The sequence below is a fragment of the Thunnus maccoyii genome, chromosome 11, assembly GCF_910596095.1.
Source record: "Thunnus maccoyii chromosome 11, fThuMac1.1, whole genome shotgun sequence".
NCBI classification, from domain to species: Eukaryota; Metazoa; Chordata; class Actinopteri; order Scombriformes; family Scombridae; genus Thunnus; species Thunnus maccoyii.
Genome location: NC_056543.1, coordinates 23839593 through 23855385, shown reverse-complemented (window position 1 = coordinate 23855385; position 15793 = coordinate 23839593). Strand labels below are relative to the sequence as shown.

General features: G+C 40.6%; 1 protein-coding gene across 3 annotated transcripts in view; it reads right to left on the bottom strand.

Moving 5' to 3' along the window:
- Window positions 1-15793, bottom strand: part of dachd (dachshund d) — a 111741-nt gene that overhangs the window by 32229 nt on the left and 63719 nt on the right. For all 3 annotated transcript variants that reach the window (XM_042427120.1, XM_042427119.1, XM_042427121.1), the window contains 2 exons: window positions 9583-9698; window positions 2677-2829 (listed from right to left, as the gene is read on the bottom strand). In XM_042427120.1, the coding sequence (XP_042283054.1) occupies window positions 2677-2829; window positions 9583-9698 (269 nt within the window). The remainder of the gene's footprint in view (window positions 1-2676; window positions 2830-9582; window positions 9699-15793) is intronic.

The window sequence follows — 15793 nt, the reverse complement described above, 5'->3', positions numbered from 1 at the left end:
AACATTAGCCTGTTCAATTTACATCAACACAAAGACAGCGACAGGCAGTCCAACTCTACAAACAGAACAGAGTGTCCTTCACTGGCTGGCTCTGCTGTGCTTTGCTTTAAGCGCTTCACAATACAAGATCAGCTTCAGACAAACACTGAGATGAGGCACCTGTATTTTAGCCCGAGGAGGATTTTTTTTTTTCAATGGATTTATGTAGCAGCTCTTTCTGATTAAATGGATCTATGTCCTTAGTGGTATTATCAGAAGCATGCTCATTATCATATCAATTCCTGTCATGGTTGGTAACATAATTTGTGTAAGTAAACACATCTATTTGTGTGTCTTAGTTTAAGCTGGGGGGTGATTATAAAACTCTAGTCCATTTCCTCAGAGCAGCTGTGGTCGTGGAGTCTCTTAAAAGCAGCCCTGTGAACAACAGTCGGTCCAATCCCGACAAAGCTACAGCCAAATACAGTCCCCCTTCTGCCCACTCTGTGCTATATCAGTCAAGTGATTTATAAGTTTGGATTGCTGCTGGGGTTTGAGAGCTGGACATATTAGGCATTCACACTCTAAAATAGTTTGTGAAAGCAGGCCAGAGTGAGACACTTTTGGAATGTTAAATAATTCTATAATCACACTTTTCTGTAAAGTCAGTTCATATTTTCTTTTTTTTTTTTCTTTTTTTTCTGAGTGAAATTACAAAATGCTTTTATTAAAAATAAACATGTGAGCGGAAGCCTGGGGCTAGATGAAGAAGACAGCATGCTGCTAGCTGTGTTTCATGGCCCTGCGGTGCAGAGCGGGCCATATTTCTCCAGCGTATTATCAGGATGACTCCTGCTGGCCACCCTGTCACAGAAGAGTGCTTGATATAAACAAGAGATTGCTGCGACACCCAGTAATCAATATTAGGATGGTTTCAGTACCAAACATCATTTGTCTCCGCAACCATTCCTTTGACCAAACGAAGCATTAATTCAAATCATAAATCTGAGCTGATTTAAATCCGAGGAGAGTGAGGGAGAGAGAGAGAGAGAGAGAGAGAGAGGGAGAGAGAGAGAGGCCCCTGTCTAGCAGCCTGCCCCTAATGATTTATTTTCTACATTTCTGCGAGCGAGAGATTTGTCCATACTCACTGACAGGTCACCTTCAAACGCCAGTGGCAGACTGTTCATCACCATGCAGACGAGCATCTCATCGCTGCGAGTAAATATTAAAGGAAAAGAATCCAATTGATTGTGGATGGGGCCGAGAGGCGTCACTGCCATATATTTCACTCAGAGAGCTAATGCTGTGGCCCACGCACCCACACCTAGAGCTGCTCCCCCTTGCCAGAATTATGATTCTAGCGGGAGCCTGTGTGGCTGGCTGTGGGCTCAAGGTTACAATTTAAATTGTAAAAAGATAAAACAGTTTCTTATTAGCTCCATTGCCATAGCCTTGCTGTTGGTGCTCACATTTATCTTTATTTCCGTGACCTCGTATGCTCGTATTCTCTTTTTTACACACTCCATTCTCTCGGAGTGATGACCTCACACTTTATGCATTTTGCATTGTTAAATCTGCTTAGAAACACATCCTGTTTTCATCGCGCGCACCATAAGCTCCATGGTGTCAAGTATTACTGTTGAAATGTATTCGGGAGTCAAGCCATTTAGTACAGTAAGCAAATCAAAACCTCCATTTAGCAAAGCAAAGCTACAGGGATTACATTTGGTTTGTAATTTGGAACGGGCTCATGAATCTGCGCTCACATACATTATCATTCTCTTTAATTCACTAAGTGGTTCTGTGTGATATTACGAAAATCCTTTTGCATTTTAGGGCTAATAATGAATTGGAATGGCACACAGTGAAAAACCAAAGCTCTCACAGCAATTCAATTAGACCTTGTTAAAAGCTGATAGCTTTGGGAAATTGTGTTCACAGTTTCACTTAGCTATTAAGAATGTTGTTTTTTTTTTTTTCTTTCAACACAAAAATGTAACACTTCAGGAGAAAATAAGACTTCCCTTACCATGATGAAGGATATTTCATCATTATATAAACATTAAGAAAGCAGCTGTATAGTGGAGATACTGTAGTGTCATGCAGAACGTTGGTTTAGGACGAGCTGTATGAATGGGATCACTTATTACTTCTGGCAGAGCGGATCTGGTTTTTGTTTGTGTGTGTGTCTGTTTGGCTGTTAAGCGGGATCTAAAAGACTACTTCATAGATTTCAATCACATTTGGTGTAAAGTTAGGAAACCGGCCAAAAACAAGTGAGAATATATTGGTGCCCATATAAAAAGCCATTTAAAAAGCATGAAAAGTTCTTTTTCTCTCTCTCCTTTTTTAATTCCTTGGCTCTATCCACATTTGATGGTACTCTGCCCATATGTGGCACAAACAAAACAAACAATAGGGTGGTCATACTTGAATTTCATTCTTCTCGAAAGCTTATGGACGCCATGAGCCATGCATTTATGTGTATTTCAATGCAGATATGGATCAAGTGCGCAGAGTTCTCTGAGTGCTTTCTAGTGTTGATAAAGAAGTGGTGATAAGTGTGCAAGTCTTCATGTGTTTTGTCTTTGTCTGTGCAGGTACATAAAATACTTTGTGGAATGCCTGTGTTTTTCTTTATATGTTTGTGCCAGTGTGTGTGTGTGTGTGTGTGTGTGTGGAGGGCATCCTCACCGACACTGGAGCTGAGGTCTCCATTCTCTCCATCGGCCCCATGGTGGTTGGCGTTGCTGTGGTAGCCGCTCATCGCCTCCAGCTTGATCTTCTTGACCTTCATGGCCTCTGCGATGGCTGCGTTGGCAGCTGCTGCCGCCGCCGCTGTCAGGCCTGGAGAGAGAGGAAGCAGAGGAGACGGAGCTCTTACAGACCGCTACGTGTCTACTGGGGCTGAGCAACTGCACCTGCAAAACCTCTCAGAAACGTGCGCTGGCGAATTAAAAACAAAAGAAAAGAAAAAGGACTTTTGAATGTATTAAACAATGAATCATTTTATATACTATGGGGAATAAGCGCCTATGAGATCACAGCTTAGTTTTTCATCTTGTGACAGGGGATATCTTCACAGCAGGTTATCATGCTGATGGGATAGATCCCTGTGTGTGTGGCAGCATATGATTTTTATGAATGTTTCACCCACTCCGCCACTCCTTGCCTCCTATATTGATGTATGTGTATCTTGATGGGGAGAGATGCAGTCAAGATAATAGTACATGATAAAAGCATTTTGTATGTACAACTTACAACGCACACTGTATGTGTATATAGTAGCGGCGTAGTGATACAGTGTGACACAGGGGTGAAAAAGTGAAAGACAGAGTGAGGGAGGTTCAACATGTGAACAAATACAGGGGAGACAATTATGTCTTAAAGTGTATTTCAATGATACTTTGTAATGAATTCATTAGATCTAATTGCTGTGAATAATATTTGTATTCAAGTTCTTCACAGCTTTATACTGTAATGCTTCTTCATATAAAAGTGTGTTCTGAGAGTCAAGGCTGGTCATCAAGCAAAATGCAAAACTATATGTTCAATAAAACATAAGAGAGAAGCAATGTATGCAATCTCTGATACACTCTCAAAAAGAAGAAAACAACATGCGTAGTGAGGACCTTTAAGGCAGGAAATTAATAAGGCAGGAGGGCAAAGTCCATAAAGCAGCAGTAAGAAGGAAAAATATGAATAAACAACTGAGGATAGATTTTATAAATGTGTTTGTTTTGTTTTGAAGATATTTTTAAGGTTAGTGTTATTTAACTGCCCGTAAAACCAGAAAAAAGTAAAAATCAATTCAAGTGATAAAAGTAAAGAAATATAAAAAGCTAGTATTCTAGTCTCGCTCCTGCACTCTGCAGACGTTTCCATACTGTTTTATAGCAGTTTCAATCTCACCGTTCATTCTTTAGTATGCATATCACTTGAACATTTCTGACAACATGCCAAATATCTGAGAATTTTACATGGATTCTCATCAGGCCCAAGGCTGCTGCTGGTTTTTTTTTTTTTTGAGCAGACTAAATGACTATTGACATCACATTTTAAATAATCATTCACATTACTGCCAGCTCTGAATATATACCGGAACAGCAATATTCCTCCACCTCGATCAAAATGGACTTGATATGATTGATACAGTGAGTCTGAGATTATAGACATACATATGCTGAGCACACTGCAGAGATCATAAAGCATTGGTTTGTCATTGTGGTAGTTCCAGGGTTTCTGGTGTATTGAACGTGACTGAAATCTTTATTCATGAGGCTGGTCTCAAACAGCAGGGACAGATAGTGCTAAAGCTCCTCTAGGCCTGTGTGTGTGTGTCTCAGGAGAGTCCCGCGACTCTTCTCGCCAACCCCAGCAACAAAATCAAAGATGCACGGCGAGAAAAAGATATGTACCTATTAGTGGAATCACTCATACCCACAATACAGTATATCACCTGCCCTCTTACAGAGGCTGCTTACACTTGATATGCAGGTTTGCCTTACGTTTGACGCAGAACAAGGCACCGTCTGCGTTTATCATCACTAAGCTGTCACGTCTCCGTGATGGGACTCAGGAGCAGCTATTAGCCATGCATTTGAGGGGGAGACACAAGTACAAGGAGAGGTAGAAATCGAACATGTGGCTCTAATAGATACATGCGAGCACGTGCGCACACACACAAAGACACAAACGCGCGCCGACGAACACGCGCGCGAGAACATACCGGCCTGGGCACCCTCTCCTCTCATCCCCAGCTGATAGGCAGATGGCGAGAGTCACTCTGAGCCACTGACATGGAGGTGCATATAATTTAAAGCCTTGTTTGCATCTTAAAATACATCAGTACCATATTGACGTACAGTATACATCATGTCAGAGAGGGCCCTCTCGTTTGCAATGGGCCCTGGCTGCTGTTCCATATGCATAGGCAGCGCCGGAGAAAAAAAAAGGCCGTTGCCTCATAAGAAGGTGATACTTCTCCACATAATGAATGTGGCCTCTGCCCAGTCTGAAGGTCAGCCTTCATTTGTGTATAATGGGCAAGAGTCAACTGTTTTCCAAATGAGACGTATGCAGAACAGACTGCCGAGTAAATATTGAAATCACCTCTGGGCTGTTTGTGTGATAAATTCCCCCCACAAATCAGGTGCCCTCAAAGGAGTGCCGCAGCGGTGCTTTCTGATGCTCTCTAACTTTGGCTGCCTCTGTGTCCTCACTATTTCTTTTACTTTACTTTAGGAAACTGGACTAAACTGTGTAAGATTGATAAAACAAATGGTGGAAAAAAAAAAAAGGGGGGATTAATCCACGCAGAAGAAGGTGACAGGTTTTGATCAGATGTGTATTGAGTAAATAAAGGCTCAGAAATCGATCGGAACTATTATGAAACAGATGGAATGATCACTTTTCCATTTTTCATTTATCATCCGGCCCCAGCCTCCACCCTGTCTTTGACTAAGTGACACACTCCATAAATCGAAATCTTTGTTCTGATAATTGTTTCATTTCGGCGGATCAATTGTCATATCCACATAACACACACCTCAATACAGTGGATGTAATAAGGAAGCCAGGGAGATGTTGGCGCCCAGCAACAAGTCTATTAAGCCACTAGAAGTCTAAACGTCAACAAGACCAATCCCACTCAATGCTAATCTGCATTCATTACTATGCAAACAAAACAATCCTGCCTCATATATTCTTTCAAAGTCACCTTTAGATTCAGACACTCGCATATAGACGCACAGGCAAGTCAGAATCCTCCTGAGCAAAAAACAAACAGTGCAGCCCTGCCGCATGGAGAGAGCCACACCAGTCAAAGAACAGAAAAGGGAACATTTCAACAAATAGAGAATAGCATGGCACTGTCACATGGGGAGCACAAAACAGCAAATAACAGAGACAAGGTCTGATGGTAGCCCTTGGAGCAGCTGTCATATTAAATAATAATGAAGGATCTATTAATATGCAAAGGAAGCAGCAGCCGACTGGCTTAACGCTGTCATGCCTCTGCATATTGTCAGGATCTTCATCATTAATTAACATGCTAGCTGCCCCATACCTGCGCCAATGTCAGAACATTCTTACAACAAACACCCCAATGCCTGTGCCCTCCGCAACTAACTCGTATAATTAAATTAAAATCAGATTAACTCCACATCAGTACACAAAAGACTGACTTTTACGACTTTCTCTAGCAGCGATTAAAAAAAAAAAAAAAATAACCAGAGCTTATCTGTTGTGTTTCCGTTCTGTCTCTGTTAGGGACGGCACCATGGGCAACAATGAAAACACACTTTATTTATCGGGGCAAGGAGGATAAGTAGAGAAGAGACACTCCATGTCAATGAGCATGGCCGCCTAATTTTATGCATGGACTGGTGGCAGCACAGCAATGACAAACTGGGGTTGGGAACAACGCGACTCTTAGGTACACTGCGCCACTTGAACTGTGCTATCCACATCATGACAAATTTAGTATCAATTACAGAGCGTGCTAACCTTATGACAAGCAGTGGACTGAAAGAGGAGGGGTAGAAGCACAAAGAAATGATATTACCTGGTGCATACCGGATCTATTTTAAAGCGGCTTGAAGTGGCACTGGATTAGATGATCCACTCCAGATGCTGATGTGCTAATTGTACATCAAAAGAACATAAATATTACAATTGGGTGTCCACCTACTGTATTCATAAGAGGAACCAGCTCACTGGTATCCACACACACATACACTGGGACAGTACAACAGAGCCGTACAGGCAGCATTAGAAAATATTGTTTTTATCAGTAAAGTACAGGATGCACCCCGGTAAGATGTAGGTGACATTCATTTCTCTAATGGTAAATGCAGTACTCTTGCGTTATTCAAAAGGTTGAAGCCATATCCAGGACATAAATGAATTATATTGAAGCTGCTGCTTAAGTAGTGGCCAGAGTGTGAGCGGAGGCCCTCTCCACTTTAAAGGAGATGTCATCTCAGTGTGGTGTCAGTCCACAGCAAATAATCCGATTTGGGGGCCAATCTGCCTGTAATGCATCAACAACTGGAAAGGCTCCAGCGCAACACCCTCCCCCCTACCACCACCCACCCACCCCCCACCAACCCTAGGGCATGAACGCAAGCACATAGGCATTCAAATACTCCTACATACACACATGTGCTTTCACACACACATGAGGGTTAAATGGAATTCCTTAAATGGAAAGCTAAGCATATTAAGATGTCCTTTTCTAAATGGAACTGGTGTCAAGGGCTAAGATACATATGTTAACAATGTGTTTCACAAAGGCCTCTCTGGTCTTGTTAGAGTGTGAAGAAGACATCTTTCCACTGTGTTGAATATGCTGATTGATTTTAATCTAATATGATTTGAGTCTAATTTATCTAAATCTATCTATTTTCTTTTTTTATCTAAAAAAAAAAACATTTGCTGATCATGGTTTGCATGAGAAATTCACAGTAAACACATTTTCTTTGCCCGAATCAGTCGTTCTTAAGTGAGACCAGTGTAGAGTATTTTGCAAATGTAACACCATGAGAGAAATGACATGCTACTGTGAACAAAACATTTCATGGCGTGCTTCGCTCTTTCTCTTCAGCCCAAATTAAACAGTGCTGTGGCTTTTTCGAGGAGTCTCGGAATATTGGTGGAGCCTCAGGAAAAGCCGTCGGCCCACATTCTGTCTGTGTGTGCGGGCACTAACTCATCTGAAAAATGAACTAATATGACATGACATGATAGTGTAACTATTTAAGACAGTTTCTCAATGTCAGTTTTTTATCATCAATCAGTAGATTTGGACGTGACAGGGAGATCAATTAGCCGCCTACTTAGATCCTAACTTATGTGTGGTCAATTATATTTGATTATTAATCTGTCAAAATTGGTAAATTCCTTGATGTTGCTCAACGTCATGCTCAACACTATCATCAAAAGAATAAATGCTTCAATTATGACACAAAAATTGATGGAAAAAATCTGTCGCGCCACAGTTAGGAAGCTTAAAAGTAGAATTTAGTGGCATCTAGCAGAGTGGACTTGGCATAAATAGAATATAATATTCATAAGTATGTTTTAATTAGTGTATAATCAACTGAAAATAAGAATGGTTGTGTTTTCATTACCTTAGAATGAACCCTTTATTATCTACATAGGGAGCGGGTCCTCTTCCACGGAGCCCACCGTGTTGCTCTGCCTGTTTACTGTTTCTACAGTAGCCCAGAACGGACAAACCAAACACTGGCTCTAAAGAGGGACTTTCGTGTTTCTCGCAAGTTTCGCGGCCACAGTAGGTTCTCCTACATGCTCGGAAGGGGGGGGGGGGGGTATTCAGTTAGTTTACAATCAGCAGTTACAATCTGCAACCTCAACGCTAGATGCCACTAAATCCTACACACTGGTCCTTTAAGACAGTTATAAGAAGACCAAAAATCTCAATTACTTTATCTCTGCCCCCTGAATACCCTGACTAAATGTCAAGATCATAGAGTCCCTCTGGGCTTAAAGGGGATGTTATCAAAAGGCTTTTCTGTTGCTTTATGTTCCACTAAATAACACGGGTCTTTCTCATCATTGTCCTTCTCTGTGTTCACTTCGGCCTTTAAGTTCGCCTTCTACACTATGCCGCAGATAGCCAGTGACCTCACCCTATTCCCAGAGTTCAAAGCACTAGACTGTGAGCCTCTATTGTACTGAATCACAAGGATGGCCCAATCTCTGTTTAATATTGAATTTCAAACACCTCACAGACACTGCTTTGCTGCCTCTTGGAGAAAGGGAGAGATAGAAAAAAACACTCCCGGACTGTTTTTACAGAGATGGAAAAAATGTGTGAGGTAGGATAATAACAAGTCTGTTAAAATTGTTACACAATGAAGATCAGCATGAAAAAGCAGCTGTGGTGTTTCATCTGTTTGTAAAGTACTACAGTTAATAGCTAGTTAAATACAATGCATACTGTACTCAGAGTGAGCATTCAAAGAGCTCTGTTCGACAGTACAATATCATTAAAGACATATCAAGAAGGAGAGCAAAATATGCAAATCAGAGCACTTACAGCCACCAACATCAAAGCAGTCACAATGAAGCCAGCCACAAATAGAACAAAAGCATTAGTTGCAATAAGACTTGGCCCAGGGGTAAGTTAGGGCACAAATGGTTGTTGTTGATTCTTGTGGCGATAAGCTTGCTTTAGCATCACCACTGCCTATGTACATATACCAGTGAAGTGGATTTAATCGCACTAATTAGAATGATCTCAAGGCAAAATGCAACATCTACTGGAATAATCTGAGAGAAAAGATCTCCACTCCAATTTATTCTCCCCCTCTTTGTTTCCGGGGGTTGAGCAGAGGATCTGTTTTTGGTAAACGAGTGAGCGGCTGGTGTCTGGTGGTTGGGTGCATGTGTCACTTTGGACTGGTTGCCATTTCGAGGACAAGCTGCAGGGAGTCCAGTGGTAGGGAGGGTGTGTGTGTGTGTGTGTGAGTATATATACATGAGTGTGTGTGACAGAAAGAAAGAGAGAGAAAAAGAGTGAATCAGAGCCTTAGCAACAGCGACAGAGCGCTACAGACTATGACCAAACCATACCTGTGGGTGGGATCATGCCAGGGGACATGAGACCAGGGACTGAGTGGGGCATGATGTGGGGGTTCTCCGGTGATGTCACACTCTGGGTCCTCTTCGGGGGCCGTCCAGGTCTGGAGCTAAAACACCGGGCAGAGAAGGAGGAGAACGCGGGTGAGAGATGTGGAGGAGACTGGCAGAGGAGGAGGGGTTGTGTAGGTGGTGGTGGTGGTAGTGGTGGTGGTGGTGGTGGGGCGGTGTTAACATTTAGAGCACTCCAGAATGCAATTCCATTCCAAAGAGCTAACACGTACTGTAAATAAATTTCTTTTCAAGGACAGTTGCTTTCTGCAGCTCAACATAATAGACTTCCATAACTAATTAGATTACACGGTGAATTCATTTCCTTTATTGAAGATCAACCACTTTTTGATGCATAATTCATAACCCGTACCTCGTTACCTGTTCCTCCGTATTAATATCCCCACACTATTTGAATTGCCTCGTTTGCATATGCTAAAATCCAGTGCGCGGCCCTCGGCCTGGAAATTACATGTTAACTTGTTATAATTATTGCAGTCAGGCCACTATTGATTTATGAGACTTTTAAAAACCAAATATGTGTAGTTCTGGTAATGAATGATATTTTAAGGTTCTTCAGGAAATTAAAAGGCAATGGCTGCCTTAGGAAATGTTCTGCTTGCTTGATTTAATGCGTGCCTTAGCTGGAAGGTGGTGTGACAGAGTGATTCAGACCTGTTGGACGATTCTGATGGGGGAGTTTTATTACACCAAACGAGGGGCACAGATCCAGCCGTGATAAATGACTGTGCCACCTTACTGTGGAGGAGAAAAGGCCTTCAAAGCAGATACACCCCTAACTTTCCACACATCTTACTCATTCACTTATTAATACAGCTGCAAGTTGCAATCAATACCTACTTTGCTGGCTTATAGTAACAAGAAAAGCCTACAGGGTAAAAAAAAAAATGCAATGAGAATATAATAAGGGGGGCAAGATTCTATGGAGGTATATTCTTTATGAACAAGGAGCTGGGTGTCTCAGCTGAAGATGAATTATGGTGACTTGACACAGGTGACATATTGGCTTCATACATTATTTCACATACAATAGTCCATTTCAAGCTTTACCAGGATACTAAGTTCTCTCTAATATGAACAGAGTTTAATCCATCTTTAAAACACCAAAAGGTTTCTGTAATGTCGTAACTATGGGAAGAAAACTGGGCAAACTTGACTATATTTCACGCAGAAAGGACATGGCCGGAAATCAAACCTGGGACATATTTGCTTAGCTGCTGACCTTCCCCTCACAAGACTGTATCCAAGTTAATTATTTTTCTGGTACTAAGGCTTGGAGGGGTGAACCAACATGGTTATACATTAATGTCATTGTCAAATTTGATGTGAGGTCAAGGGGATAGTTCCAGGTCTGAAAAGGGAAGCCAATGCAGAAGCAACTTAAACCTGCATTCTCTCTAATGGCCATCAAGGGGCGACTCTACTGGTTCCGATTGTGTGGAAGTCTTTGAGAAAATGACCCTACTTCTCACTTTATTTATTACCTCAGTAAACACTTTCCTAATGAGTTTATGGTCTCAATCGCTAGTTTCAAGTCTTCTTCAACACAGCATGATGTTCATTTTGTAAATAATGGTCCCATTTAGAGTAAAATAGACGATAAAGCAAGGTATGCTTTAGGGCATGGCTACGTTGTGATTGACAAGTTGCTACCACAGCAACAATGTTGGTTAGGTAACGTAACCATGGCATAACCCCAGATTCAAATGTTAATTGTAACATTTTGGTCACCTAAAAAAGTCGTGTTCAGCATTTGGTTGTACTAAAAGACCCTCTAAGGATTTGGATGTTCAGTTGTTCGGATATTCAGTAAGTACATTTTGTTTTAATGGTTTTAAGCCTGTTTTTCGCTAGCAAAAATTAGCAATAGCATTTGCATTATCACAGCTAACCATAGACTGTAAATACAGTGTGCTAACCAAACTAGCAGCTAGCGTTAGGGTCAGTTCCACCCTCTCGTCCAAATATGGTCACTTCTCATCACTTCTGGCTCAAAAAGTCCAAGATGGCGACGGTCAAAATGCCAAACTTCACGCTTCAAAACAGGAGTCCACAAACCAAAGGGACATCACAGTGGCTACATCCATTATTTTTTTACAGTCTTTATGTGAGGTGTAATTTTTTGTTTTTCAAAACATGGAAAAATCTCTCAATAAATATATCTACATGGGTACTAATTATTTTTGTTGTCTGTAGATTAGGGCAGCAACCAATGATTATTTCATTATCGATTAATCTGTTGATTATTTTCTTGATTAAGTGATTATTTGTTTTGTCTATAAAATTTCAGAAAATGGTGAATCATGTCGATCACCATTTCCCAAAGGCCAAGGTGATGTCCTTAAATGTCTTGTTTTGTCACAACCAACAATCCACAACACAAAGATATTCAGTTTACTATCATAGAAAACTAAAGAAACCAGAAAATATTCACATTTAAGAAGCTGGAATCAGAGAATTTGGACATTTGTTTCTTAAATAAATGACTCCAAATGATTAATGGATTATCAATATAGCTGGCGATTAATTTGAAAGTTGACAACTAATCAATTAATCAACTAATTGTTACAGCACTACTGTAGATACAGATGCTTATTTGCCATCATTTGTCAATGATTTTGAACATGGTCACTTAAGGATTTACGAGCTGTTTACAACCAACAAAATTTAAAAAATTTAATTAACTGATGTAACCGAAGATGAGCTGTTTTAAATTCTTTACAATTAATGTCTCATTCTGGACCTCATCAACCAGTACAGTACATGAGGATGTTTGTGTTACAGTACATTTCACAACATCTCCCACAGGCAGTATCCACAGAGTGATGCAGTGTTTAAGTTCAGATACCACACAGCCTTAGTAGTTGAATTTATTCAGCCGTGTCTTGTGAGGTTTATTTACCTCAGTCCTGCTAATAGAGTGCACTCGCTCTATCTGTCTGAATGTGCTGACTCTCTCATATACAGTACTGGCTCTGGAGATTTTAGGACTAAAAGCAGACCTTCACCAAGCTGTGTCCCTTTGGAGGGAAAATACAGAAGTGATAGAGAGAAGTGGCGAGGGGGAGAGCAAATGACAGAAGTGAGAGGAGGGCAGTGTGAGAGAGAGAGAGAGAGAGAGAGAGAGAGAGAGAGAGGCAGAAAGAGAAATGAGTGCCCGCTCAACCTAGGAACGTCTGGAAATGTAATTCCTATTTCTATAGAAGCACCTCTTTGATCTTATGAGAGGGAGAGATCGCAGACAGTTTTGCTGTCATCACTTTCACTTGTACTCTGGCTGAATTATTTATGAAAGACCTCAATAGAGGGTATGTGATGGGTAAAAGGCTTTTTACCAACAATACTAAAAGCAAAAAGGCCCTCAAATGGACAAAAAAATGTCACATCAACCTTAGATCATGTCAAAGGATGTGAACCCAGGTACAAAGACCCAGTTAAGTAAAGGTAATGTTTAGATAGGCTGCAAGAGAATCTGTCCGTGTGTTTAAGGGATAGCATTTCAGCTCCTCTCTGCACACAAACACTAGCTGGCCATGAAAGCAATACACCAACTGAAAAGGAGCTTTGAACTGAGGAACCTCCAAGCAACAGGAAAGCCTCTCAGAAATGAATAGTTAGTTTGTGTCTCCTTTCCTTCTGACTAAGTGTCTAAATTTACAGAAACAGCATTCACTTTATTATAGAGTGTGTGTCAAGACTATTTTCCTGTTTTATTCTGTTATTTTCAAAGCCTTGTGATTCATATCGTTTGGTGCAATGTTCCTTAACAATATGTAATTTAGTCCCTTGAAACTCCACAGCTGAGGCATCCGTACTAACATCAATGCAGATCTGCGATGGCCAGAGCCTTACAGGCTAATAAGTTGGGTCCGGATAGGAACTCAACATGGCCTCAAACAAAAGAGTCAGGCTATTTATCAAGCAGCAGATGCTGATTCCCTAAATAGCCTGGCACAGAAACTGCTCCAAACTAGGCCATTATTGCCGAAAAAGAAAGCACAACTGGATGTATGATTGGAATTCTAGTACTTCTCATTTCTTATCCGCTGTTGTCTTTTCTAATCTTCTTTTCATGTTCTCCTCTCTACTTTAAAATGTTTCAGAAAATAGATACTTCTGGGTTTTCAATTGGACTTATTTGGACAATATTATTTCTATATTGGAGGTTAATCATGAAAGAATTTTATTCCCTGCTTTATTTATATTTAAACTAAAGATATTCAAAGGCCTCATATCTCTGGCTTCAATTAAGGAAACAAAATAGGCCCCACCAGCTTTGGGCTGGGGCCACAAATATGTTACACATCTATTCTCTCTTTCTTGTTTTGCTGCCATGGTGAAAAGAAAATAGTGGTGAACTTTCCCTGAACCAGACTTCCTTTAATGGCCCGGCCGTGTGTTGACCCAGCAGAGTCGGCTGGAACCTGATACTATCCAACACACTACGCTGTGCAGGCAATCAGATTACACGGGGCCCAACAATACACTCCACACGAGTCCAATTTCAGTGCTACAATGCAATAAACGCACAATAATTAAATTCACGTTCTCACCCCGTTTACAGGAAGCCAACACTAGGTGATAGGTATAATAAGAGCTATAATATCACATGAGATATCGGGACGGTTTTTGATCTCATGGCAAAATTCTGACATCTCACTATCAGACGCTTTTTCTGTCGACGGAAGCAGTGACTGAGATCTTATTACCCAGAACGCTGTTAATGCAGTGATTATGATCTGTTATAAATCAATTGAAACCACAAATGTAATGTTTAGCCCAAGTGAGCACACTCCCTTAGTGGATTTAGTTACACACAAAAATCATCTGCTCCTCCCATCTTCGGATATCTTTAGGAATTCAACCTGATTATGTCAATAGTGACTCCAGTTTGCAGAGAAAGAACATAATATTATTTCCTGGTGGTTATGATTGAGCCATTAACCTTTTATCTCAGTCTTTTGTTTGACGTTTCTAAAAGGTAAGGATGAAGATATTTATTCCATTTCCGCCCAGTCGGCCAAAACAAGCGAATGAATCATTCCATCTGGGGCTTGTGTAAACAAAAGGCCTCTCCAGGTCTCTGCCAATCAGGCCTTATAAAATATTAACCCAATGTCATTGCCCTTTTAAAATCTCTCACCTAGAATTCCCTAATTGTTCCTTTTCTTTATCTCTCCACTGCAGAGAGTAAATAAATTAACAAAATAGCTTTTATCGCCCTGAGTAACCTTTTAACTGAAGGATTATCTGGGGTTTATTTTTCATTTCTCTCACAGCGATAGCAGAGCATGCCCCATTGATTGGTTTGCTGGGGTGGTGACCAGCCATGAAAACAAGGTCTTATTGATAAAACAAAGCAGCTCCTTACCTTTTTAAGTGCCAGGTCAGGCAGAAATTCAGAGGCCTCAGACCATGAGGGGCCTGAATATGCTGACTTTATAGTGTTTTTTATTTGGTGACGGTTTAACAATATGAGGGCAACTCCCATGAGAGGTTAACAGTTTGTTGAAAGACAGGAATAACATGGCTGTGGTGGTCTTACTACCAATTTAAAATTCCCCACAGTGTTCACTGAGAGGAAAAACTCAATGTTTAACTTCTAAAATTTTGGTCTGCTGCTTGTTTTCTTCACTTTGATTTAGGGCAACAAAAGCAAGACTGACATGCAAGTATAAGTCAAACTAAAATCCAACTGAAAATTAGAGTGTAATACTTATTTTGGGTTCCACACTGTGACGTATGTCTAATTAATTATCAGCTGATTTAATTGTGATCTCAATTCTCTGGATCCCTAATTGATCAGCTGCCCTATAGGCTCTGCTACGGAAAACACAATAACATTAGTAAACACAAAAGCTCAGATAACATCAATGTCTGTGAGAAATATTTCACAATATTAAATATTAGGCAAAGAAAACTAATTAGAAACTATTTTGTTAATTAACCGTTGAAGTCATTCATCAAGCAGACACCGAATATCATCTGTTTCTGGTTTCTTGGATGTGATGATTTGCTTCTTTTCTGTGTTTTCGTATCATTAGGAACTGACTTTCTTTGGTTTTAGTCTGTTTGTGGGATAAAAATAAATGATGACGGGCATTTCGCACTATTTTCTGACACTTTATAGACC